This window comes from Bolinopsis microptera, chromosome 1 (assembly GCF_026151205.1).
Source record: "Bolinopsis microptera isolate Bmic1 chromosome 1, MBARI_Bmic_1.0, whole genome shotgun sequence".
NCBI lineage: Eukaryota > Metazoa > Ctenophora > Tentaculata > Lobata > Bolinopsidae > Bolinopsis > Bolinopsis microptera.
In genome coordinates, this window is record NC_087072.1 from 14,598,493 (window position 1) to 14,625,657 (window position 27,165).

General features: G+C 36.6%; 3 protein-coding genes across 7 annotated transcripts in view; 2 read left to right on the top strand and 1 right to left on the bottom strand.

The window, feature by feature from the left end:
- LOC134812706 (large ribosomal subunit protein eL36-like) overlaps nucleotides 1–3,229 on the top strand; it is a 35,516-nt gene extending 32,287 nt beyond the window's left edge. The window contains exons 2-3 of the mRNA XM_063820236.1: nucleotides 2,780–2,918; nucleotides 3,025–3,229. Coding sequence (XP_063676306.1) covers nucleotides 2,781–2,918; nucleotides 3,025–3,204 — 318 coding nt within the window. The 5' untranslated portion in view covers nucleotide 2,780 and the 3' untranslated portion in view covers nucleotides 3,205–3,229. The remainder of the gene's footprint in view (nucleotides 1–2,779; nucleotides 2,919–3,024) is intronic.
- Nucleotides 3,230–3,668: 439 nt separating this feature from the next.
- Nucleotides 3,669–14,481, top strand: LOC134812681 (uncharacterized). 5 transcript variants are annotated; one of them, XM_063820213.1, is made up of 38 exons: nucleotides 3,669–3,816; nucleotides 3,986–4,117; nucleotides 4,234–4,398; nucleotides 4,527–4,668; nucleotides 4,867–4,965; nucleotides 5,126–5,224; nucleotides 5,363–5,470; nucleotides 5,651–5,821; nucleotides 5,977–6,143; nucleotides 6,858–6,931; nucleotides 7,097–7,170; nucleotides 7,346–7,390; nucleotides 7,560–7,647; nucleotides 7,819–7,894; nucleotides 8,086–8,134; nucleotides 8,369–8,439; nucleotides 8,678–8,756; nucleotides 8,932–8,986; nucleotides 9,231–9,320; nucleotides 9,497–9,574; nucleotides 9,749–9,805; nucleotides 10,028–10,126; nucleotides 10,298–10,341; nucleotides 10,518–10,596; nucleotides 10,773–10,850; nucleotides 11,027–11,104; nucleotides 11,284–11,383; nucleotides 11,725–11,772; nucleotides 11,953–12,022; nucleotides 12,219–12,268; nucleotides 12,441–12,520; nucleotides 12,690–12,772; nucleotides 12,953–13,027; nucleotides 13,195–13,281; nucleotides 13,455–13,527; nucleotides 13,778–13,826; nucleotides 14,051–14,095; nucleotides 14,276–14,481. In XM_063820213.1, exons 1-9 carry the CDS (start codon nucleotides 3,679–3,681, stop codon nucleotides 6,138–6,140), a joined length of 1,218 nt encoding a protein of 405 aa, XP_063676283.1. In that variant the 5' UTR covers nucleotides 3,669–3,678; the 3' UTR covers nucleotides 6,141–6,143; nucleotides 6,858–6,931; nucleotides 7,097–7,170; nucleotides 7,346–7,390; nucleotides 7,560–7,647; nucleotides 7,819–7,894; nucleotides 8,086–8,134; nucleotides 8,369–8,439; nucleotides 8,678–8,756; nucleotides 8,932–8,986; nucleotides 9,231–9,320; nucleotides 9,497–9,574; nucleotides 9,749–9,805; nucleotides 10,028–10,126; nucleotides 10,298–10,341; nucleotides 10,518–10,596; nucleotides 10,773–10,850; nucleotides 11,027–11,104; nucleotides 11,284–11,383; nucleotides 11,725–11,772; nucleotides 11,953–12,022; nucleotides 12,219–12,268; nucleotides 12,441–12,520; nucleotides 12,690–12,772; nucleotides 12,953–13,027; nucleotides 13,195–13,281; nucleotides 13,455–13,527; nucleotides 13,778–13,826; nucleotides 14,051–14,095; nucleotides 14,276–14,481. The 5 variants fall into 5 exon arrangements, with proteins under 5 accessions (XP_063676283.1, XP_063676294.1, XP_063676273.1 ...); XM_063820224.1 differs by having other exon boundaries at nucleotides 6,892–6,931; XM_063820203.1 differs by having other exon boundaries at nucleotides 5,977–6,931.
- An 8,655-nt stretch (nucleotides 14,482–23,136) lies between these two features.
- Nucleotides 23,137–26,471, bottom strand: LOC134821841 (protein phosphatase 1 regulatory subunit 3C-like). Its single transcript, XM_063832657.1, has 4 exons — nucleotides 26,408–26,471; nucleotides 25,865–26,035; nucleotides 25,620–25,754; nucleotides 23,137–25,447 (listed from the first exon to the last, which is right to left on the bottom strand). The coding sequence occupies exons 1-4, from the start codon at nucleotides 26,465–26,467 to the stop codon at nucleotides 24,992–24,994; spliced, it is 822 nt and encodes a 273-aa protein (XP_063688727.1). The 5' UTR covers nucleotides 26,468–26,471; the 3' UTR covers nucleotides 23,137–24,991.
- Between the last annotated feature and the right edge of the window lie 694 nt (nucleotides 26,472–27,165).

Sequence of the window (27,165 nt, forward strand, 5' to 3'; positions counted from 1 at the left end):
AAAGGATTAGTTAGTTTGTTAATTATTAGTTTTCAATTATAATACTCTATAAATTCCCGTTTTCTTGATTGATTCGCATTATACATTGCTTTGTACAATCACCATACTCACAAACTAGGAAAGTATAATTATCAAACATGTCAATCTTACAAATGTCAACAATCCTAAAATAATTTAGAACCTAAATGTGATCCTTTGTAAGCAGGGGTCGACCGAGGGCAGGATTTTCGACCGAGGCCGAGGCCGAGGAAAATACAGTTAGTTAAGACCGAGGCCGAGGACAACCGAGGTTTCTTTTTTTGACCGAGGCCGAGGCCGAGGCCGAGGAGTGCAAATTTTGACCGAGGCCGAGGCCGAGGCCGAGGAATTTTGGCAGAAAAATTGTTGGGAAAAAGGGCATTGTTTATTAGGAAAAGCGCACTGTACCTAATCAGATTGTACTGTGTACTATACTGTGTACACACGTTACAATCATTATGAAGGGGCAAGTTCGCCAAGAGTCAGGAGTGGGCATGCTAATAAGCAGAGCTATCCGAGGTACCGCGACAATTGACCCCCCGACAATTGACCCCCGACAATTGACCCCCCGACAATTGACCCCCCGACAATTGACCCCTATGTAATTACACTGGGGTCAATTGTCGCGAAATCTAGGGTTTAGTACGACAATTGACCCCCCGACAATTGACCCCCATGTAATTACACTGGGGTCAATTGATCGGGTCCTGGGTCAGGGTTAGGGTTAGGGTTAGGGTTAGGGTTAGGGTCCTGGGTCAGGGTTAGGGTTAGGGTTAGGGTTACGGTTAGGGTCCTGGGTCAGGGTCAGGGTTAGGGTCAGGGTCAGGGTCAGGGTCAGGGTCAGGGTCAGGGTCAGGGTCAGGGTCAGGGTCAGGGTCAGGGTCAGGGTCAGGGTCCTGGGTCCTGGGTCTTGGGTCCTGGGTCCTGGGTCAGGGTCAAGGTCAGCCGTGGGTCAATTGTCGGGGGGTAAATTGTCGGGGGTCAATTGTCGGGGGGTCAATTGTCGGGGGGTCAATTGTCGCCAACCCCTATCCGAACCTTGCTGAGCGTTCAAGGAAATATCTATCTGCGCCGGCGAGCTCAGCAGCACCAGAGAGATTGTTTTCTACAGCAGGGCACATCCTGAAGTTAAATCGCCTCAGCCTTAAGCCAACAAACTTTGAGGGGTGCTTGTTTCTCAAAAAGAACATCGGAACATTTGGGGACAACTTCGGCCCCTGTCCAAATGAATTTGAAGCCCCAAATAAAGAGGACTGTCCCCCTTCTTCTGAGCTGTGCACAGAAGATTATTCTGATTCAGAGTGCTCAGATATTGTCATTTCATCAGACGATGAATCTTAGACTATGATATTTTTAGTTTTGTGTCCTGGTCAATTGGTCGTTTTATTTTCAATTTTACAAATTCGTTTACATTAACCTCACAAACCTTACAAAAATCCTCGGTCAAATCCTCGGTAAAATCGTCAAATTTCGCCGAGGCCGAGGAATTTCGAATCTATTTTTGACCGAGGCCGAGGCGAACCGAGGAATTGTCCTCCTGACCGAGGCCGAGGCCGAGGCCGAGGAAAAATCGCCATTCCTCGGTAAAACCGAGGCCGAGGCCGAGGACTCGGTCGACCCTTGTTTGTAAGATTATATGTCCCAAAAGTCAAATTGACTATTACTCAAGTATAAAGTCGAACAATTTACTCCAATAACCACGGTCACTAGCAAGTTCTCTCAAATGAAGAATATCATTTATTTAGAATATATATTCGCATTTATCCACACTATATATATATTCTAAATAACTGATAAAATTATATTCCACACAAAGCATGAAATTGTGCTGTATATGAGTGGTGATTTCGCTCTGAGAATCAGGGTCAGTAGCTCAATTGGTAGAGCAAGAGACGCGAAATCTCGAGGTTCTGGGATCATTCCCCAGTTGTCCCTAGTTTTTCAGAGTTAATCATCACATATAGACAGCATGAGAGTAGGCCTGGCCATCTCGAAGTGAAGAATATCATCATACGACTCAAGCAAGATGAAACGCTTCCAGAGGTCAACCTTCAGGTGGTGTAGGAGGTTACGTCTGTGAGCCCGGCCCCAAGTCTACCAACTTCACTACACATCTCGACAGCAAAACACAGCGCAGATTGAGCTGGTGATCTTTCATCGCTCCTCAGTATGTGTCCTAGCATCTTCCACCTAGATAACTCAGCACGCTCAGACATAGGGGTAGAATTACTCTGTTTGTAGAGGGTATCTTTGGACATCATACTGCGTGGCCAGCTGACATTCATGATCTTTCTGAGGTAGTTACGGTGACATGCATCTATTTTGTCCCAGTACGATTTAGGCATTCCCCAGCAACTAGAGTTATACATGAGGATAGATACTACTTGGGCCTCATAGACCTTCAGCTTCTTCTGTAGGGGGATCTTACTCTGGCACCAGACCTTCTTGAAGTTCTGGAATGCTACATTGGCTAACATGATTCTTCTGGTGACATCTTTCCTACTTTCTAGCAGAGAACCCAATAACTTGCTACTGCACCATTATAAGTATAATGATAGTTGATATCCGACCTTAAAACATAAGTTGTGTCATTCATCTGTCCAAGAACACTAAGCGACATTGTAATTCAGCCGATTTGAAAAAGACTTAAAATTGAGATTATTACCGTGTTGAGTGCTTGTAAAAATTTAATTTCTGTGTCGATAAATCCTTATTTTCGTGTTTTATTTCCATATTATAAACTAACCCACTTTCTGATTAGAATGGCTCCTCAAATGGAGATGAGTGTGGGCCTGGAGAAGGGCCACAAAGTCACCAAACTTCCCAAGCGGGCAAAACCTTCCCAGCGAAAAGGACACAGATCAAAGAGAGTTAAATTCATCAGAGATGTTATCCGAGAGGTTTGTAGTTTTTTACTTTTTTTTTTTTTTTACTACTTACTACTATGCTATCGGTCCTATGTTATCGGTCCTATGTTAAGCTAATAGTAATATATCCAACAACCAGGTATCTGGATTCTCCCCATACGAGAAGCGAGTTATGGAGCTTCTGAAGGTTAACCGAGACAAGAGGGCCCTCAAATTCTGCAAACAGAGACTCGGAACACACAAGAGAGGCAAGAGGAAGAGGGAAGAGATGGTTCTGTCTCTCCAGCAGATGAGAAAAGCCCAGGCAGCCAAAGAATGAATAACTTATTTCTGTTTTTATCTAATGCCGAGTTTTCTTGTTTTTTTGTGTCCTGAACGTTCAAGTTCAATGAAAAATTATAAAATTGGTATGCTTACTTGTTGATACTTGCAGCATGATAATTTTTTTGGCATGATAATTTTTTTGGCGAACTTTGGGAAAGTCCCCCAGGTTTCCTGAAGTTCCCCAAAAAAGTTCCCCAAAATTCCCCAAAGTTCCCCTTGGACTTTTCATTTCATAAAATTATGCAGTATGCTAATCATCCGAAAGTTTTGTGAAAACTTGCACCGTGTTATTGGCAATATACATGATTGGAAACATTAAGTGTAATTTTTTTTCATCTATAATTTTACCACCATAATGAATCTTAAATTTCCTGGGCGTGATTGAGGTGTTGGGCAATATTTAATCTTTCCGTAATTTCAGATTTTTTGTAATATTCATGACAAAATTCGTACAATTTTAGCCCAGAATATGTTATCGACAGAAAGGCTTCCTCAAGCAGTTGTTACTATAAAGGATTCCTGTGGCAGACAGATTAACTCTAGCTCATTCTCATTTAATACTAAAAATGTTGAGCAACAAATTAAGAAACTCTACAAGTTAACGTTGGTAAGTGATCATTGTTTATAATGTTGTATGAACGAATGTTCATTGAACTGCGAATTTGATTACAAAGTACAGTATTCGAATGAATTCTTTGCAATATCTGATTTCTGAAGTGGACAAATTTCGGACTTTTACCATGGTGAATCAATACTAACTTAACTCTTTTGATAAGGAGAATGCCAAGATGATACTACTGAAAAACGAGAGTCAGGTATCATTTGATATTTTCGACCTGAAACAGACAAAGAGTTCCACCCCTCTTATTCCTGATCGACCTAGTAATGGATCTGACGAACTCTTCTCGGTGAGGATTTTTGCTCTTTTAAAGTAATAAAGGGTATAAAGTAGCTATTATTGTTGAACATTAAAAACCCGTAAGAAGTGCAATTATTCAGTGTGGTGAACTATATTCCTCTCCAGTCTGATTTAAGTCGTCCAGATATGGGAAGTCTAGAACTGCAGAGCCATGGTCAGGCTACAGACGACATGGACACCCAACCTCCCCTTCTATACATGGACTCAAGGCTAGCAGACCAGGCTATACATCATGTATTGGAGGAGGTTTCTGAGGACGATGATGAACCGGTCAGTTTCAATCTACTTCTTCTCACTGTAATGAAATATTTGGGAACAATTGATTTTTGGGGGTTTTCCAATGATTAAAAATTAAAATAATGGATACCTTAAAGTCACTTATAAGTAATTATCGACAGAGTCAGCAATGTTCTGCAAGCTCCTGCGGCACGATATTAAACTCATTGGGAATTGACCATGGACGGAATGAGAAAGCATTTGGCGGAATCTTGCAATGTACCCCTACGGAGCCAATCGACCCTAGCCCTGAGATGTTTAGAGGTACGTCCTTTCAGACGTAGGAAATTCTTTGGATAGTTTCTCTCATAACACACAGAATATAGATATCACATTTAAAAGTTTCCCAAAGTTGAATACCTCTAAAAAACAGCCGTACTTGTACGTATATTTTGATTTTATTTTTTTAATGTATATATTTTTGTATATAATATCTTATTCCTAAACGTGGTATTCCCTTAGATCTAAAGTTCGTGTTGACATGCGAAGTAGAGAGATCACATGACAGCTTGGTGGGGTTTCGTAAGGAGCATTACACCAAGCGCCTTGTAGCAGGAGGAGGTTTGTAACTCTCTCCCGGTTTTTCTGAATCTATCAATTTGTTTCCAATATTTAGATAGTTTTCTGAATCTTTATCAAGTTAAGCTGTGGGAGCTATATTTATTAATACAAAGGATACCCATATTTTATATTTTAATCCACTCATCTTTGCACATTGCAGGTATAGTTTATGATGAGATACCAAGGGATGTGAAGAACACGATTCTCATATCCAACGAGCACTGCCAAACATCCAAATACTTCCATGCTCTGTTGTTAGGTTCGTGATAGTTTGGGTTTAAAATTTTGTTCTTCATTACTAAACTTTCAACGAGATCTTGTTTAGTATATATTCACAATGAACTTCTGTTTACCCAGTTTCTATTAGAGAATTCTATAGCATATTTGAATCTATCAGGTATTCCGTGCGTATCTCACGAGTGGATAGAAGACTGTGTGAACAACAACCGAACATACGAGGAGTGCAGAATTAATAGGATTCAGAGAACACTTTACCTTCACCGAGGTTAGCTTCCCTTCTATTTAAAATTTGAATATCAGAAAACTTATCAGATCCCGTAATAGAAATATCAACTGAGTGCTTGATCAATAAAGTTTTGTAGTAAGTATAGCGGCCGTAGAAAAATAGAATTAGTTAAGAACCAACCAGTTCTATGTGAACGACCCCTTAAATTTTGTGTTTCAGGTAGAGATCTGGTAACAGAAAAGGTAGTCCGCCAGGATAAAGACATAAAAGAGCCTCTAAAACCATTTAAAAGGCAGATAGTTTACCTACAAGGTTCTAAGAAGTTTAAAGAATCCTGGACTGAACTGGTTGAGACTGGGGGTGGGGAGGCTATCAAGGCATGGTTCAGAAGTAAGTCTTAAAATAATTGTTAGTGGGCAGCACCCAAGATGCTTGATACTTTGATAATTCCTGGATCTAATCACTTTCTTTAAATATTGAACTAGGTAAAAACATATCCACTTAAACACCGATGTAAACAGAATCTAACCTGTTGTCACCATCAGATACCAGCGAGTTATCTCTACCTACCATAGTCGCCTCTGACTGTACCTCCAGACCTTCGAAGACAACTGTAAACTTTAACGTGCCTATTGTTAATCAAGATTGGCTAAAGCAATGTGTAATTCTTGGAAAGCTTGCTAACATTGATCCCTTCAAGCAAAACTAACAGGTTAATTTGCAATTTTGGTGGTGTACTTTATGTTCTATAATGAATGATTGATTTCACTTTATTTGCTAAATTTTATTTCAATACCTTTAGCTGCTGCGATTCTACACAAAGTTTATAAAAAAGAGCCGGAGCGATGATCGCCACTTTAATTGATAAATGTCACTCTCTTTGTTGCATAGCTGCTAGCTGTTTTTAACCGCGTAATTTTTAAGAATCTATGAATGTTTCGTCTCACGGAAAGGCTACTATCTATATTTTATTTGCACATGAATGATGGCCAAGATTTTTAAGCTGTATTTTATTTAATTAATGTTATTACAACCAAAAACTGAACTCTTTCACTGTTAAATTTGTACAATTTCAGACCGATTTTATTACTTTTCACAACAAATTTATTTTTCAAAATGAAATCAGCTGTCTTCTTTCTGTTTGAGTGCTGATATAAATTGATCGAATGTACCATTATTTTGCAATTCACAGCGACGATCTTAGATCTTCATTGTTAAGCCCCAAGCCGCGCTCAAATTGCGGCCTTGTCACACAGATTTTATGTCACTTACCGCACGCGCGGAAGTTAGTCCATTGAACAAAGTTCAAGACGCTCAACACTGCGGGACAAAATTTTCGACGCAATTTCCAACGCGTGATGGGTAACGCACTTCGGTTTGAAGTCTTAAACTCACTTTTTCTACATTATAATCTTACACTCTTCAGTTTCGTGAGTCTTTATAACTCTTCGCTTTCACAGTTAAAGTGTCTGCTACACTGCTCCAGATTTTCACAAACATGTAAGTCTACTTTAATATCGTACTTCTCTTTTATTCGATCGAAATGATGCTCTTACACGTTAGACTACTGAAAAACCATGTAGACAAAAACACTTTCTGATCAACTCTATAACACTCCGTACTTTGTTGCTCCCTTCGATCCGATCTTACACCCTGAATCTTCAGGAGCTGTCTGAATAATAACACAAGTCATAGGAATTGTGGACAGTACAGTGAACAGATTGGTCTCAATGTCCAAGGTGCGTTAAGTTTCAAAGATATTACAATTTAAATAGCCACACTTTGTAACGTGATGATACTTGACTAGAGTCTCAGAAATATTATTTGATCGATAAGTTGCTACTGATTACAACATTTTTATAAGTCTCCGATTCGCTTCTGATCTGTCACAATCTGACGATATTATCGTTACAGCCGAAACGGAGAGAACTGAAGATGGGACGCTCTGAATCCATTATGGTAAGTCAAGTTATGGTTAAGATGACAACTTCCCTCTTTTTAAAGTGATGATTTGACTAGAGTCTCAGATAAACCCTGATCGACAAATTGTTAACGCTCCCTCTGATTACAACTTTTCTTAATTTTTCCCCTCAAACTTAATCCGTTATTTTTACCATTTTCTCCTCAGAAGTAAACATTGAAAGACATCTACCTCTATGGCGTTATTAAAGCAGATTTCCAATCTCGAAACAGAACATTCTCGTAGCCTTAAGAAGGTATGAATATTATTAAAAGTTAACTCCTATTTTTATGAGCTACGTCGAATATGATGGTTTCAAGACGGGACTGATTTACATGATTGATATCTCACTTTGCTGATACGACATTCCAAACTAGTCCTACAATCTTGCGTTCTAGTGTAGTTTATTAAACTTATTTATCTTCAGGGTTAGACGGAGAAGAACTCTTGATTAATCTGAATCTTGGAATTACCGCGACCAGCTCCTTCTATCTTGTGTGACGGTAAGTCTTTCTTAGTCTTACAATCGAACGTTTAATACAGCTATTTACTGATGACAATGCATAGGGACATATGATTAATATGATTACCACACTATATATTTGATAGAGATATTAAATATTGTCTGAACATTGGTTTAATATCTTGTTATGAATCGTATTTTACCGATATCTTAACGCACTTTATATTTCAGATTTAACTACAATATAAGAAACACCTGGTAGTGAAGCTCTATTTTGATGGTAGGTCTAATTCCAACTTAACTCTCCCTTGCTGTGTTTTTATAACATGATGACTTTGAAGGCATTTGTTTGAAGGAATATTTGGATCCGAACCGTTTCAAGTTTTTTGAACCGTTTCAATTTCCACTTTTCTTGTATGAAATTACTTCTATCTGATTAAACTGTACAGAATATTAAAACATATTTGATTAAACTCAGCGCGACCAGCAATTTTAATATCACCTTCATTTTCAGGAGTAACATGAACAATAGCTCCAATAATATCACGGAGACTTCCCTCTCCTGAATGCTATATGATTGTAAAGGTGAGGATTATTTTTACAGCGTATCATTTGAAATGTCAGATAGAGGGGTGTCGATCTCTTCAATGGATCAATTCCTGTTTAAATTTGACTAAATAACATCAGCCTCACTAAAACATTGGACTTGTCATTTTAGCAAGTTCGATACCTGTCTCGGGGCACAGTATTATGTTACTTCCTTTTCAATTTCTGAAGAAAGTTAACCTGAATACAAGATAGGTTAACAATCTTATATTTTCAGAACCTCTCGACACTCAAAGCTGGTTACGAAGATCCGAACTGTCTAGAAGCTTTTATCTGCTACTTGATCATTGCAGCAGGTTTGTTACATATATTGTTTACTCTTTAATCCTCTAATATTTTAAAATTGTGATGAACCTTGCTACTCTTGACTGTTCGAATGACGACACTTTCTACCAAGATCGCTGAATTAAATCGACACTGCAATACTTATTCAGCCAGAAAAACCTTTTCACTGATCGAATTTACCTACAGGCGGACGGTACGACGATATCTTTCAACCGAAGTACTCTTCCTTAACTCTAACAAGGTAAGCTTGGCAACAACAACAAAAAACAAGTTTTTTGTTATGAAACTTGTCAGATAGAGGGGTGTCGATCTCTTCAATGGATCAACTCCTGTTTAAATTTGACTAAATAACATCAGCCTCACTAAAACATTGGACTTGTCATTTTAGCAAGTTCAGTACCTGTCTCGGGGCACAGTACTATATAATCACATGCTTCAGAAATAGAGTTTGTTAATAACGGGATTTTAAACCTTTAAATTTTCAGAGATACACCGGCTTTCGACTACTAATTTCGCAACTTGGAACTAGACTGATAGCTGCTGTGATAACACAACTCTCAGTTCACAACTTCGAGGTATTTACTTTCTCATTATGTAGCTTTAAGCAGTTTCCAACCTCTGATATCATGATGACAGTAGTACATCTTAATTGTCTCTGAAGACACCTGTACCACCAAGACCTGACAATTTGATAGTAATATCAAGTACACATTTTAATTCTACACTTCATAACACTCTCAATGTATTTCAGTGTTCATAAATAACCTGAACAGTTGATGTGATCACCAACTCCTCGACCTGTGCTCCAGCCACGATTTGGAATCACTTGGTAAGTTACTAAACCTTTTCATCGGTTTCTAAATTAATTCCAACACAAAATGATGAACCTTGCTACTCTTGACTGTTCGAATGACGACACATTTCTACCAAGATCGCTGAAATAATATCCACCCGTCCACACTCAGTCAGTACCCAAACATGTGCTCACCGCCTTAACTTTCAGGTGCTCCCACGCGAAGATGTTTGATACCAACGTTCCAGCCTTGGATACCGATCTAAGGTATGTTAATAAATCTACTCTATTCCAGTTTATTTTACAATTATGATGAAAAGCTGACAGTCTTAGCTGGCAACTAGGCGGCTCCAGTAAAATGGAAGAACCTACTGCCTTGATGCCAGTTTTATGGTGATACTTTGTCGGTCTTATCTGATTGTCTTGTTTCATCTTCCGAAAATATATGTTAATGATTGACGTAATTGAAAACTAACCAGTTAATTTCAGATGTCGAACTTCAAAATGGAAGGTACACGCCACACCTCTTCACAGAGTAGCTTGGTGCTGGCACACAGACATAAAACTCTGCAACCCATCACTAATCAGGTACACCCTAAGATTTTTCAATATTAAATGAATAAAATAAAAATATAATAATGATGAGATAGTCCCGCTTGCCCTCCAGCTGATTTCATTGATGAAGTGGTTCTGAATACGAATACTCATTTACTGAAATCTTGACACCTCAGTATTGTAGAATAACCAAAACTTTCACAGGCCCAATCCTCCTGCTGTCAGCTGAACGGACTGGTCCAACTCAGGTGTGTAACATTTTAATTGTTTTAAAATAATCTCCTCTTATTTTAATGATGACAATAAGGTCCGTGTTTCTGATTAAAATGAAGCCACCCTTAACCTTCCTGACAAGATTCAAATTACATTACACTTAACAGCAGTTATTCTGGATTTATAGAGAAGTAAAACTTGTTATTTTCAGAAACCTGGACATTGAAAAATTGGATTTCTTTTTCTACCTGCTACAGTGTTTGCAAATCTCTTCTACACGAGGAGTAAAAGTAAGTCTCGCAGAATAAAAAATTATCTCAGCTCCGTAATATTCTAATGATGTAAAATTTTTCCGTGTTTCTGATAAAAATGAAGCCAACCTTTAGTCTTAACATCTGATTAGATTGAAATCACATTACACAGCAGTTATCTGGATTGATAGAGAAGTAAAACTTGTTATTTTCAGGAACCTGGACATTTAAAAATTGGATTTCAATTTCTACCTGCTACAGTGTTTGCAAATATCTTCTACACGAGGAGTAAAGTAAGTCTCGCAGAGTAAAAAATTATCTCAGCTCCTTAATATTCTAATGATGTACAATTTTTCCGTGTTTCTGATAAAAATGAAGCCAACCTTTAGTCTTAACATCTGATTAGATTGAAATCACATTACACAGCAGTTATCTGGATTGATAGAGAAGTAAAACTTGTTATTTTCAGGAACCTGGACATTGAAAAATTGGATTTCTTTTTCTACTTGCTATAGTGTTTGCAAATCTCTTCTACACGAGGAGTAAAGTAAGTCTCGCAGAATAAATAGCATCTCTGTAGTTTAAAATTTAAATGATGATCACATACCCCATTCTTACCAGTCTAACTGGACGTTGCTGACTAAACAAATGTCTGATCTGATTTGACACAGAATTTTTGAATTCCCAGTCTTATTTAACGTGACTAATAGTGTTACTCTCCTTCAGCTACAACAAAAGCATCTGCTCTGATCCACGGAATAGACAATAAAACACATCTTCTCGCTGACACCAGTAATCTGGAACCTCCAAGTTATTTGGACAACAGGTACGTGGTTGACAGTAAGATTTATTATAAGTTAGTAAAATACCCTTCATTGCAACTGAGTGTTCCCTGCAGTTTCGCCGCTGTCAGGGCAGCTCGGCGGTGTTTGGTCGCGTCCCTGTGGATGAGGCCTCCGCACTGTTGCAAAACAAGAGATACTTTCCTCTAATTGAGATTAAGTGTCTCCATTGCATATTCCTTGCGTCTCGTGGAGACTCTAGTAGTCGGTTACCACGGGGATAAACCATGCAAATGACATTCCTCTTCTTTAATCTTTCTTCAAACTGATTCCTAACAACTTATCGTGTTTGAAATCCATCTTTAAATGTGTACCCTTGTTTCAGGTTCTTACCGATAGTTCAAAGCCGAAGACTTCGAAGCCTAATCAACAGGTTAGAGTTTCTTCTAATTTCATTTACTTATTTGATTTTCCAACATTCTACCAAATGATTTTACCGTGGGTACAGACATCGCAAAACATGGTGAACCTCATATTTTCTGATGGTAAAAATTCGTAGTTGTAAATTTTAACTTAATCAGATTGTTTTAACTTAATCTTTTTTATCCTTCAGGATATGGCGCAGTGTAAAATAGAAACCTAATCTGTCGAACAAATGATCACTTGTACGCACTATTGATAAGGTACGATTTCAGATATCTTAAAAATAGTTGCTGTGTGACTTGCAACCCTAGCAGTTGGAAATCTTTACTTATGATTACATCACATGCACTACCATCTGAACCAAGATGACAGATACAAACATAATATGAAGTAATATTATGTTTTGTGAGCTTCATGCTTGATCAATAACCAAATTTCTAAAGTACAAATCTTCAGGTAAACGGCCGGATTGAGAAACCTTGGAACCGCATTATTATCCCAACTTGGTAAGTTAAAGACATTTAACCTTCAATTCATGCCTGTTAATTTAATATATGATGAGATAGTCCCGCTTGCCCTCCAGCTGATTTCTTTGATGAAGTGGTTCTGATATTATTACTCATGTTCAATTGAATTTCCTGTTATGTTCCCTTTTTCAAACATAACCTATTTTGGCAGGTACTGAAGTTATTTCCAGTCCAACATGAACCGCACTGATTATCAGCCTCTAGGTCCTCGTCACTTCAAGAACCAAGATAGTAAGTTATTTCTAGAGATGATAGTTTATTGTTTGGTTATTTTAATTGAATGATTATAGCATTGGGCACAGACTTCAACTGATGACATTGTTTTAATTTATGACCATATTAATGTTACATCTTCTCTCTGTATAACGAGTCTTCCTTGTTTAACATAAAACCCTTTCAGAACCCAAGAAGGAGGTGAGATTTGACATGTCGACGTAGTATAGACACCTGTAGTGTGCCACTTGCGATAGTTGCCGAATTTAGGTAAGTTACATTTATAGTCTGGTTTCAATTTTAGACTCTGTTTGAGCAATTTAATAAATGATGAGATAGTCCCGCTTGCCCTCCAGCTGATTTCATTGATGAAGTGGTTCTGATATTTCACCCTGAATAAGTGGAATTTACTGTCCCCTTGCTTTAGTTAAACAAACTTCAATGTCACAGGTGTTCTGAGTGCAAGTCTGATTCGAACCAAGCTGATCACTGGACTTCAGCTCTACTGTACTGCCTCACAATGATGTAAGTCACTTTTGGTTTTCATTGCTGGATCGAGACTTAATCGAATGATTACAGCATTGGGCACAGACTACTTCTGATGACATTGTTTTAATTTATGACAACATTTGTGATGAATTCTTTCCTATAATTCAAAAGGTCGTCCTTTGTATAACAAAAAACCGCCTCAGAACCCGAAAAGAAGCCTGCACATAGTTCAGAGAAACACCGATATTTATTTTCTTGTGGCCTAACGATCATTACCAATACTGGCCTGGGTAAGTTAAAACTTGAGATACAAGTAATTGTAATCACAAATTTCTTATTGAATGATTATAGCATTGGGCACAGACTTCATCTGATGACATTGTTTTAATTTATGACCATATTTTTGTATTATTCTTGAATATGATTTAAGTGTCTTCTTCGTTTAACATAGCATCCTGATCAGGACCCAAAAGTGTGGCATTGAAAACCTGATGTCGATTCTTTGACTAGACTGTCGTGGTCTTCAGTACTACTTGGTGAGTTTTAATCGATGTAATATAGTCTGGGTGAAACAACCATTCTCCAGTCGTCCTGGAATTGTATAAACTGGAGATGGTCGTTGCAATCCCAAAATACTGAGTATGCTACTCATAGAATTTTCAAATGATTACATCACATGCACTACCATCTGAACCAAGATGACAGATACAACATTGTATGATTATAAACTAACTAATTATTCAGTTGTAAAAACACTGCATATCAGCTAAAATTTAATATTTTCAGAACACCAACAGAACGTCAAAGAACTGTACCTGTCCGGCACACTAATAAGGTGATTATAAAGAGTGATCGTTTTACTATTTATAATCGCCGTGAAAAAGAAGCAATGATTTGAATAATCTGCAACCACCGACACCAAAATAGAATTTCCAAATGATTACATCACATAGAGATCCATCTGAACCAAGATGACAGATACAACATTGTATGATTATAAACAAACTAATTATTTCATTGTAAAAACACTGCATATCAGCTAAAATTTAATATCTTCAGAACACCAACAGTACGTTAAAGAACTGTACCTATCCGACATTTCAGGTGATTATAAAGAGTGATTTTTAAACTATTGATGATCGCCGTGAAAAAGAAACAATGATTTAAATAATCTGCAACCACCGACAACAAAATGCGGAATAGATTTAAGTATATGAGAATGATTTAATAAATAACGTTTTCACGATGTCAACGTATTTAGTTAATAATCTACTAAAATTTCAGGAAGCACAAACAGCAAAATATTCAGCACTCAAGACAACTTAGACGACAAATCATCTTCTCTGACTGATGTCCTTCTCTTTGATAACAAGCACAAAGTGCTCTCAGAGAAACGTAGCTCAACTCTTAGAAGGACCAGGATAACCGTAAAAAGAACGTTGATGTATGAAATGCATTATGTTATGTTTAAACGAAAAGAATAGTTACAATTATTAAACTTGTTTAATTTTGTCTCATGCAATATCTTGGTCGCGTAAAAGCGGGATAATCAATATTGAAATAATACCCATTTTCAAATATAAGCACAAAATGAAGGGGCTACAGTTTAAATTTCTGCCAAAAAACTGGGAAGAAGCCTTGTTTAATTCTCTAAAAAACATATTTCTAATTTCTGACGATCCATGTTCTCACAATCTACCTTTTGGTGTCATATGCCACCTAAAGTTGACTTACTAATTGGTTGCAGGTGAGAAATTCAGTCAAAACTGTAAAATTTCGGTCCTGGAAATTTCATCTTCAAAAACTGAAAATGGGACAGAGATTTGGACAAAATGATTTTACAATTTTATTCGGGATTTTAACTTCCAGTACCCCAATATGGTTTCATACCATCATCAATTGACTGACTAATTGGTGTCTGGGAAAAAATTTCATCTTATCTGTCAAATTTGTGTTCAGAAAATTTCATATTTGAAAATGGGACAGACTTTTGAAAATACAACTTTTCGATTTGTTAAGCTTTCTGCTGTGGGCTTCTTCCGACCGAAATCAAACTTCCAGCACCTCTATCGTGTCATATGCCACCTATAGTTGACTTACTAATTGGTTGCAGGTGAGAAATTCAGTCAAAACTGTAAAATTTCGGTCCTGGAAATTTCATCTTCAAAAACTGAAAATGGGACAGAGATTTGGACAAAATGATTTTACAATTTTATTCGGGATTTTAACTTCCAGTACCCCAATATGGTTTCATACCATCATCAATTGACTGACTAATTGGTTTCTGGGAAAAAATTTCATCTTATCTGTCAAATTTGTGTTCAGAAAATTTCATATTTGAAAATGGGACAGACTTTTGAAAATACAACTTTTCGTTTTGTTAAGCTTTCTGCTGTGGGCTTCTTCCGACCGAAATCAAACTTCCAGCACCTCTATCGTGTCATATGCCACCTATAGTTGACTTACTAATTGGTTGCAGGTGAGAAATTCAGTCAAAACTGTAAAATTTCGGTCCTGGAAATTTCATCTTCAAAAACTGAAAATGGGACAGAGATTTGGACAAAATGATTTTACAATTTTATTCGGGATTTTAACTTCCAGTACCCCAATATGGTTTCATACCATCATCAATTGACTGACTAATTGGTTTCTGGGAAAAAATTTCATCTTATCTGTCAAATTTGTGTTCAGAAAATTTCATATTTGAAAATGGGACAGACTTTTGAAAATACAACTTTTCGTTTTGTTAAGCTTTCTGCTGTGGGCTTCTTCCGACCGAAATCAAACTTCCAGCACCTCTATCGTGTCATATGCCACCTATAGTTGACTTACTAATTGGTTGCAGGTGAGAAATTCAGTCAAAACTGTAAAATTTCGGTCCTGGAAATTTCATCTTCAAAAACTGAAAATGGGACAGAGATTTGGACAAAATGATTTTACAATTTTATTCGGGATTTTAACTTCCAGTACCCCAATATGGTTTCATACCATCATCAATTGACTGACTAATTGGTGTCTGGGAAAAAATTTCATCTTATCTGTCAAATTTGTGTTCAGAAAATTTCATATTTGAAAATGGGACAGACTTTTGAAAATACAACTTTTCGATTTGTTAAGCTTTCTGCTGTGGGCTTCTTCCGACCGAAATCAAACTTCCAGCACCTCTATCGTGTCATATGCCACCTATAGTTGACTTACTAATTGGTTGCAGGTGAGAAATTCAGTCAAAACTGTAAAATTTCGGTCCTGGAAATTTCATCTTCAAAAACTGAAAATGGGACAGAGATTTGGACAAAATGATTTTACAATTTTATTCGGGATTTTAACTTCCAGTACCCCAATATGGTTTCATACCATCATCAATTGACTGACTAATTGGTTTCTGGGAAAAAATTTCATCTTATCTGTCAAATTTGTGTTCAGAAAATTTCATATTTGAAAATGGGACAGACTTTTGAAAATACAACTTTTCGTTTTGTTAAGCTTTCTGCTGTGGGCTTCTTCCGACCGAAATCAAACTTCCAGCACCTCTATCGTGTCATATGCCACCTATAGTTGACTTACTAATTGGTTGCAGGTGAGAAATTCAGTCAAAACTGTAAAATTTCGGTCCTGGAAATTTCATCTTCAAAAACTGAAAATGGGACAGAGATTTGGACAAAATGATTTTACAATTTTATTCGGGATTTTAACTTCCAGTACCCCAATATGGTTTCATACCATCATCAATTGACTGACTAATTGGTTTCTGGGAAAAAATTTCATCTTATCTGTCAAATTTGTGTTCAGAAAATTTCATATTTGAAAATGGGACAGACTTTTGAAAATACAACTTTTCGTTTTGTTAAGCTTTCTGCTGTGGGCTTCTTCCGACCGAAATCAAACTTCCAGCACCTCTATCGTGTCATATGCCACCTATAGTTGACTTACTAATTGGTTGCAGGTGAGAAATTCAGTCAAAACTGTAAAATTTCGGTCCTGGAAATTTCATCTTCAAAAACTGAAAATGGGACAGAGATTTGGACAAAATGATTTTACAATTTTATTCGGGATTTTAACTTCCAGTACCCCAATATGGTTTCATACCATCATCAATTGACTGACTAATTGGTTTCTGGGAAAAAATTTCATCTTATCTGTCAAATTTGTGTTCAGAAAATTTCATATTTGAAAATGGGACAGACTTTTGAAAATACAACTTTTCGTTTTGTTAAGCTTTCTGCTGTGGGCTTCTTCCGACCGAAATCAAACTTCCAGCACCTCTATCGTGTCATATGCCACCTATAGTTGACTTACTAATTGGTTGCAGGTGAGAAATTCAGTCAAAACTGTAAAATTTCGGTCCTGGAAATTTCATCTTCAAAAACTGAAAATGGGACAGAGATTTGGACAAAATGATTTTACAATTTTATTCGGGATTTTAACTTCCAGTACCCCAATATGGTTTCATACCATCATCAATTGACTGACTAATTGGTTTCTGGGAAAAAATTTCATCTTATCTGTCAAATTTGTGTTCAGAAAATTTCATATTTGAAAATGGGACAGACTTTTGAAAATACAACTTTTCGTTTTGTTAAGCTTTCTGCTGTGGGCTTCTTCCGACCGAAATCAAACTTCCAGCACCTCTATCGTGTCATATGCCACCTATAGTTGACTTACTAATTGGTTGCAGGTGAGAAATTCAGTCAAAACTGTAAAATTTCGGTCCTGGAAATTTCATCTTCAAAAACTGAAAATGGGACAGAGATTTGGACAAAATGATTTTACAATTTTATTCGGGATTTTAACTTCCAGTACCCCAATATGGTTTCATACCATCATCAATTGACTGACTAATTGGTTTCTGGGAAAAAATTTCATCTTATCTGTCAAATTTGTGTTCAGAAAATTTCATATTTGAAAATGGGACAGACTTTTGAAAATACAACTTTTCGTTTTGTTAAGCTTTCTGCTGTGGGCTTCTTCCGACCGAAATCAAACTTCCAGCACCTCTATCGTGTCATATGCCACCTATAGTTGACTTACTAATTGGTTGCAGGTGAGAAATTCAGTCAAAACTGTAAAATTTCGGTCCTGGAAATTTCATCTTCAAAAACTGAAAATGGGACAGAGATTTGGACAAAATGATTTTACAATTTTATTCGGGATTTTAACTTCCAGTACCCCAATATGGTTTCATACCATCATCAATTGACTGACTAATTGGTTTCTGGGAAAAAATTTCATCTTATCTGTCAAATTTGTGTTCAGAAAATTTCATATTTGAAAATGGGACAGACTTTTGAAAATACAACTTTTCGTTTTGTTAAGCTTTCTGCTGTGGGCTTCTTCCGACCGAAATCAAACTTCCAGCACCTCTATCGTGTCATATGCCACCTATAGTTGACTTACTAATTGGTTGCAGGTGAGAAATTCAGTCAAAACTGTAAAATTTCGGTCCTGGAAATTTCATCTTCAAAAACTGAAAATGGGACAGAGATTTGGACAAAATGATTTTACAATTTTATTCGGGATTTTAACTTCCAGTACCCCAATATGGTTTCATACCATCATCAATTGACTGACTAATTGGTTTCTGGGAAAAAATTTCATCTTATCTGTCAAATTTGTGTTCAGAAAATTTCATATTTGAAAATGGGACAGACTTTTGAAAATACAACTTTTCGTTTTGTTAAGCTTTCTGCTGTGGGCTTCTTCCGACCGAAATCAAACTTCCAGCACCTCTATCGTGTCATATGCCACCTATAGTTGACTTACTAATTGGTTGCAGGTGAGAAATTCAGTCAAAACTGTAAAATTTCGGTCCTGGAAATTTCATCTTCAAAAACTGAAAATGGGACAGAGATTTGGACAAAATGATTTTACAATTTTATTCGGGATTTTAACTTCCAGTACCCCAATATGGTTTCATACCATCATCAATTGACTGACTAATTGGTTTCTGGGAAAAAATTTCATCTTATCTGTCAAATTTGTGTTCAGAAAATTTCATATTTGAAAATGGGACAGACTTTTGAAAATACAACTTTTCGTTTTGTTAAGCTTTCTGCTGTGGGCTTCTTCCGACCGAAATCAAACTTCCAGCACCTCTATCGTGTCATATGCCACCTATAGTTGACTTACTAATTGGTTGCAGGTGAGAAATTCAGTCAAAACTGTAAAATTTCGGTCCTGGAAATTTCATCTTCAAAAACTGAAAATGGGACAGAGATTTGGACAAAATGATTTTACAATTTTATTCGGGATTTTAACTTCCAGTACCCCAATATGGTTTCATACCATCATCAATTGACTGACTAATTGGTTTCTGGGAAAAAATTTCATCTTATCTGTCAAATTTGTGTTCAGAAAATTTCATATTTGAAAATGGGACAGACTTTTGAAAATACAACTTTTCGTTTTGTTAAGCTTTCTGCTGTGGGCTTCTTCCGACCGAAATCAAACTTCCAGCACCTCTATCGTGTCATATGCCACCTATAGTTGACTTACTAATTGGTTGCAGGTGAGAAATTCAGTCAAAACTGTAAAATTTCGGTCCTGGAAATTTCATCTTCAAAAACTGAAAATGGGACAGAGATTTGGACAAAATGATTTTACAATTTTATTCGGGATTTTAACTTCCAGTACCCCAATATGGTTTCATACCATCATCAATTGACTGACTAATTGGTTTCTGGGAAAAAATTTCATCTTATCTGTCAAATTTGTGTTCAGAAAATTTCATATTTGAAAATGGGACAGACTTTTGAAAATACAACTTTTCGTTTTGTTAAGCTTTCTGCTGTGGGCTTCTTCCGACCGAAATCAAACTTCCAGCACCTCTATCGTGTCATATGCCACCTATAGTTGACTTACTAATTGGTTGCAGGTGAGAAATTCAGTCAAAACTGTAAAATTTCGGTCCTGGAAATTTCATCTTCAAAAACTGAAAATGGGACAGAGATTTGGACAAAATGATTTTACAATTTTATTCGGGATTTTAACTTCCAGTACCCCAATATGGTTTCATACCATCATCAATTGACTGACTAATTGGTTTCTGGGAAAAAATTTCATCTTATCTGTCAAATTTGTGTTCAGAAAATTTCATATTTGAAAATGGGACAGACTTTTGAAAATACAACTTTTCGTTTTGTTAAGCTTTCTGCTGTGGGCTTCTTCCGACCGAAATCAAACTTCCAGCACCTCTATCGTGTCATATGCCACCTATAGTTGACTTACTAATTGGTTGCAGGTGAGAAATTCAGTCAAAACTGTAAAATTTCGGTCCTGGAAATTTCATCTTCAAAAACTGAAAATGGGACAGAGATTTGGACAAAATGATTTTACAATTTTATTCGGGATTTTAACTTCCAGTACCCCAATATGGTTTCATACCATCATCAATTGACTGACTAATTGGTTTCTGGGAAAAAATTTCATCTTATCTGTCAAATTTGTGTTCAGAAAATTTCATATTTGAAAATGGGACAGACTTTTGAAAATACAACTTTTCGTTTTGTTAAGCTTTCTGCTGTGGGCTTCTTCCGACCGAAATCAAACTTCCAGCACCTCTATCGTGTCATATGCCACCTATAGTTGACTTACTAATTGGTTGCAGGTGAGAAATTCAGTCAAAACTGTAAAATTTCGGTCCTGGAAATTTCATCTTCAAAAACTGAAAATGGGACAGAGATTTGGACAAAATGATTTTACAATTTTATTCGGGATTTTAACTTCCAGTACCCCAATATGGTTTCATACCATCATCAATTGACTGACTAATTGGTTTCTGGGAAAAAATTTCATCTTATCTGTCAAATTTGTGTTCAGAAAATTTCATATTTGAAAATGGGACAGACTTTTGAAAATACAACTTTTCGTTTTGTTAAGCTTTCTGCTGTGGGCTTCTTCCGACCGAAATCAAACTTCCAGCACCTCTATCGTGTCATATGCCACCTATAGTTGACTTACTAATTGGTTGCAGGTGAGAAATTCAGTCAAAACTGTAAAATTTCGGTCCTGGAAATTTCATCTTCAAAAACTGAAAATGGGACAGAGATTTGGACAAAATGATTTTACAATTTTATTCGGGATTTTAACTTCCAGTACCCCAATATGGTTTCATACCATCATCAATTGACTGACTAATTGGTTTCTGGGAAAAAATTTCATCTTATCTGTCAAATTTGTGTTCAGAAAATTTCATATTTGAAAATGGGACAGACTTTTGAAAATACAACTTTTCGTTTTGTTAAGCTTTCTGCTGTGGGCTTCTTCCGACCGAAATCAAACTTCCAGCACCTCTATCGTGTCATATGCCACCTATAGTTGACTTACTAATTGGTTGCAGGTGAGAAATTCAGTCAAAACTGTAAAATTTCGGTCCTGGAAATTTCATCTTCAAAAACTGAAAATGGGACAGAGATTTGGACAAAATGATTTTACAATTTTATTCGGGATTTTAACTTCCAGTACCCCAATATGGTTTCATACCATCATCAATTGACTGACTAATTGGTTTCTGGGAAAAAATTTCATCTTATCTGTCAAATTTGTGTTCAGAAAATTTCATATTTGAAAATGGGACAGACTTTTGAAAATACAACTTTTCGTTTTGTTAAGCTTTCTGCTGTGGGCTTCTTCCGACCGAAATCAAACTTCCAGCACCTCTATCGTGTCATATGCCACCTATAGTTGACTTACTAATTGGTTGCAGGTGAGAAATTCAGTCAAAACTGTAAAATTTCGGTCCTGGAAATTTCATCTTCAAAAACTGAAAATGGGACAGAGATTGGGACAAAATGATTTTACAATTTTATTCGGGATTTTGACTTCCAGTACCCCAATTTGGTTTCATACCATCATCAATTGACTGACTAATTGGTTTCTGGGAAAAAATTTCATCTAATCTGTCAAATTTGTGTTCAGAAAATTTCATATTTGAAAATGGGACAGACTTTTGAAAATACAACTTTTCGTTTTGTTAAGCTTTCTGCTGTGGGCTTCCTCCGACCGAAATCAAACTTCCAGCACCTCTATCGTGTCATATGCCACCTATAGTTGACTTACTAATTGGTTGCAGGTGAGAAATTCAGTCAAAACTGTAAAATTTCGGTCCTGGAAATTTCATCTTCAAAAACTGAAAATGGGACAGAGATTGGGACAATATGATTTTACAATTTTATTCGGGATTTTGACTTCCAGTACCCCAATTTGGTTTCATACCATCATCAATTGACTGACTAATTGGTTTCTGGGAAAAAATTTCATCTAATCTGTCAAATTTGTGTTCAGAAAATTTCATATTTGAAAATGGGACAGACTTTTGAAAATACAACTTTTCGTTTTGTTAAGCTTTCTGCTGTGGGCTTCCTCCGACCGAAATCAAACTTCCAGCACCTCTATCGTGTCATATGCCACCTATAGTTGACTTACTAATTGGTTGCAGGTGAGAAATTCAGTCAAAACTGTAAAATTTCGGTCCTGGAAATTTCATCTTCAAAAACTGAAAATGGAACAGAGATTGGGACAATATGATTTTACAATTTTATTCGGGATTTTGACTTCCAGTACCCCAATTTGGTTTCATACCATCATCAATTGACTGACTAATTGGTTTCTGGGAAAAAATTTCATATAATCTGTCAAATTTGTGTTCAGAAAATTTCATATTTGAAAATGGGACAGACTTTTGAAAATACAACTTTTCGTTTTGTTAAGCTTTCTGCTGTGGGCTTCTTCCGACCGAAATCAAACTTCCAGCACCTCTATCGTGTCATATGCCACCTATAGTTGACTTACTAATTAGTTGCAGGTGAGAAATTCAGTCAAAACTGTAAAATTTCGGTCCTGGAAATTTCATCTTCAAAAACTGAAAATGGGACAGAGATTGGGACAATATGATTTTACAATTTTATTCGGGATTTTGACTTCCAGTACCCCAATTTGGTTTCATACCATCATCAATTAACTGACTAATTGGTTTCTGGGCAAAAATTTCATCTACGTAATCTGTCAAATTTGTGTTCAGAAATATTGAGATATTGATTTATAATTTGGGGCTGGGACTTTGGTTGATTATGAAGATTCTCTTGAGTGTGATAACATGAGTCCTCCTTCCCCCTCTTTTATAAAATATATAAAAATAATACAGTACGATATCATTTCAAAAAACTTTAGGAAATATCAATATTTGTATTAATTACAATGGGAATATCACGATTGTTTTTACATACATTTCAAAATACAAGCATAGCGAGAAATACATTTGAAAGAAATATTTCTGATCATCCTGTACGGAAGTAAGATGGTCATTGTGCACTGGTCAGCATTCAAATATATTTTATATATTTAAATACAAAAATAACATGTAAATAACAATATCATAACATTTATTTCTGGAGGATTAAGTAAAGTGTATGATAACGTAAAAAGTTATTCACCATGTTCAAATAAATTTAAACCAATGTCGTCATCCTCCAAGAAAATAGTAAAATTTAAACGAAATCAACGAAAAATCAAATTGACATGCTTTTCACACTCATTCCTTTTCTTGTCTGAAGATGTGAAATAATTTAATTGAAATCGAGAAAAGTAGAGAGTGAAAAGATGAAAAGCCACTTAAATTTGCGGCCCACGGGTTTGTGATTGTATTTTTGTAATGAGAAATTGTTCTGCCTTAAGAAATAAGAACTGATAGGAAGGAAGGGTGATGTACCAACATTAACAGGATTGGGTTACCGGTCAATTCGTATATAGTAAGAATTTACATTTTATATCTTATCGAGTTTTTTTTCGTCGAGTATTTGAATAAGTGTTTACTTAGATGATCACTCTATTTAACACAAAAACCTGAAGAAGAATTTCGTTGGGCTTTTCTTGAATATGAATAATGAAGGATGCTTAGATGTTCCATTTCCAAATGATCATCGATGTTCATTCAATATTAAAAAAAAACCTGAAGAAGCATTTCGTTGGGCTTTTCTTGGATATGAATAATGAAGGATGCTTAGATGTTCCATTTCCAAATGATCATCGATGTTCATTCAATATTTAAAAAAATATTTTTCGTACGATAAAATTCCTTCGATATCATTAAAGTTCACCAATAGTTTGCTTTTCATAGAGTTAATATATTGTACGACAATACTGGGCCATTTCGTTTCAAGACTGGTCGTTTAACACAGTGATTGCACATTCAGATTAATAACAATGTGCAATAAGTTGAGCGTTATTTACAGATCCCAAAAAGTATTAGTTTCATGAACCCTCAGTAATAACGTCTTGAAGAACAATATTAGTTTTAGGAACTTTCTCACTCCCATCCTGTGAATAACAGGAACGAAATTTGGTTGAGACTTGAGAGTTAGGACTTCTTCATATCTGTTATTTTTATATCCATTAGATCAAAGTTTATTTTTTCAACCTTCTTTTATTCATTTCTGAGAAAAATGTTCCCATTTTAATGGCCGTACATGGAAATATGAGTGTGAAAGAAACTTCTGTGCATCTGTCATGATTACTAAATTACTGATATTTTCATTAACCAACATGAATGTCTAAGTATTGTATCTTACTTCAAATTTCCCTTAAATCAGTGCCCCATATCTTTCAGCAGAGATTCGTGGCCAACGGGATTTAATCATTTATTAATTTACAGAGGTACCTATCACCCTTCCATGGCTTGACAACAACAGAATCTGTCGCAGTAAGCAATCATATGTAATATGTATCTTATATCAGCATAACAAAACCCTCTGTCATAAACAACAGTATTTCAAGTGACCCTGCAAGGGCTGCATTCCAAAAGGAGCCCAACTTGGGCAAACATACTATTAACGAGTCAATAAGTCCGCTTGGCGGCTTCAGTCAGGATATAGTGATCTTTCTTTCCCCTTATCTCCAATTGTCAGTAGCATATTCAAGCCGAACTATTTGCTTCATAGGAGACACTCGGCCTCAGATACGGCCCAGTACTGATCATAATCTGATCAGTTCTTATCATTCAAATCTTGGTCAGTAGTAGATCCCAGCCGAACTGTCTTCTTCAAGAGATACACGAGGCATGAGGTGAATCCCACCATTTATCAGATCGTGTAGACCTCTGGATTTGGGCGGCATGAGAAGACACTCAATCTGGTAATTCCTGTCGAAGTTGCTGTCCCAAAACTCCTGATCTCCAAGAGTAGCACAAACACAGAGCTCTACACGAGCCCCGGGAGGGAGGGTACTAGGGAGAGTGAGACTGAACGAGAACTTGTCGATATCACCTGCAACCGGTGCACAATAGTTTGATACCACCTCCTGGTGGGTCAGCCAGTAATCCCGGGTATATCGCACTTTAACCGTCTTCTCGAAGCAAATGTTGTGAATGAGGATGGTGCCTGTCAGAGTGAACTTGTCAACCAGCACATTCTCCAAACCAACACGATTCCGTCTGATTGTGTCTAAATAGTTTAGACGGGAGATGGGCTGAAATTAGGTCTAGTTATAAAATAACATATGTGATGTAAATTGTACCATGTTCAACATTCAACTTTTAAATCTTGATACGAAACCAGCAGCTTTACTTCCAGAAACCGGATTTCAAATAGAAACTCATTTCCGACCAGGATCATTACATAAACCTAGCTATTTTGCTTACCTGGGCAAAGTTGAGTCTGAGGCCAGGTGATAGGGAGATAGAGGGAGAGTGTAGTGGGGTTGAAGGTCTGGATGCTAATCTGGGTCGTTGTGGCGGGGGAGCAGGCTCTAACTCCTCTACTTTCAACATCTTTACCTGTCATTATTTCAGTTAATAAACTTATAGAAACAAATTTTAAGAAATTGATCAGGAGAAGTGACCTTGATTTGAATCCTAACGATCAGAGTATTGTTTTGGAATTCTACCTGGGTAAGAGGTAAGCCCATGCTATCTGCAAATACCACAGACTTTTTCCTCCTTACGAAGGAGAGTGTAGGTCTGAAGGATTTGTCAGGCAAAGGAGCAGGCTTGATGACTCTGGGAGGGGTGACACAAATTTCTCCATCGGATGTGTTTCTGTTTTTGATGCTGTGTTCCTGAAACAAAATTTTGTTTGGAATCGCTATTTGAGCGAACGATTTAACTGTTATCCTTAAATAATATAACGAGTGCTCGGTTGATCAATTCAATTCCCTAAAGACTAAGCCAATTTCTTTATTAGCAATAATTTTATTCGGTTGTCATGACAAAGATTCCCTATTTCTAGAGAAAAAAGCCCCGAAAACTATATAATGATGACTTTTTTAATAAAAGTTTATATTTGAAATAACCTCCAGGTACATAAACCCAATATTGTAGTATGTAAACAATATACTAAACATCTCACTTCTCTTATTCGCAACCTTGGGAGAAGCCCAACAACTTTAAGCTTGGCAGACGAAGTAAACTAAACTGATCTTTGTACGAACCTGGTAAAGATCTAGGAAGAGAGAAGAAATAGGAGGGGAGGATGATATCAGGACACTCATGGGCTGAAATCAGTAGCTTAGTTAACAACTTGCAGGTGGTCACAAATCTATGTAACATAGAAAGAAAGAAAGACATTACCCAATACCCATAGTGGCAATACACTATACAGGTTGTGCAGGTAACTACTACAAGCAGTGAGGTGATAATATGCTAACATATGTTATGGAATATGGAGGATATTAAGTATAATATTAATATACGTCTGTGATCAATGATAGCACATGTTATAGTTGCTTTGTTTCATTAGCATATATAATCAGACAGCATGAACAGTTGGTCAGCGTTGTAAATTGTAAAATCACGAACGGTATGCTGAATGGCGACTAAGTGCTAAGTAGTTATCTAGAAAACTAGTACAGAACTCAGCATCATAATCAACAAGGATATGGTGGGTGAAGTTCCCTTACAATGTACAGATCGCGAAACTATAACCTGCCAAAACTCCCTCCCTACTTAGCAACCTATTAACGATAATTCCGCCAATTAACCACGTTTAGCGGGATATCTCATTACAAATAATATCTCATTAGAAATGATAACAAGTCATTGAATCTTGATATGGTTGATTCGTAGCCCTAATTTTCTCACAAGCAATCCAATTAGGAACCTCGTTTTTCAAAGTAAACACATTTTGTGTGAAGATTTACAATGTAAATATATTTTGTGCAAGGTATAACAATATCACGACTAGTTTATT

What these genes read in the sequence shown, in the direction of transcription:
- LOC134821841 (XM_063832657.1), bottom strand. Translation starts at nt 26,467, where the DNA reads ATGAGTGTCCTGATATCATCCTCCCCTCCTATTTCTTCTCTCTTCCTA. An exon ending in TCTTCCTAGATCTTTACCAG is followed by an intron (nt 26,036 to 26,407) that starts GTTCGTACAAAG and finishes ATTTTGTTTCAG; the next exon opens with GAACACAGCATCAAAAACAG. An exon ending in TCAGACTCAACTTTGCCCAG is followed by an intron (nt 25,448 to 25,619) that starts GTAAGCAAAATA and finishes ACCTAATTTCAG; the next exon opens with CCCATCTCCCGTCTAAACTA.
- LOC134812681 (XM_063820203.1), top strand. Translation starts at nt 3,679, where the DNA reads ATGTTATCGACAGAAAGGCTTCCTCAAGCAGTTGTTACTATAAAGGAT. An exon ending in CTGAGGACGATGATGAACCG is followed by an intron (nt 4,399 to 4,526) that starts GTCAGTTTCAAT and finishes AATTATCGACAG; the next exon opens with AGTCAGCAATGTTCTGCAAG. An exon ending in GCGCCTTGTAGCAGGAGGAG is followed by an intron (nt 4,966 to 5,125) that starts GTTTGTAACTCT and finishes TGCACATTGCAG; the next exon opens with GTATAGTTTATGATGAGATA.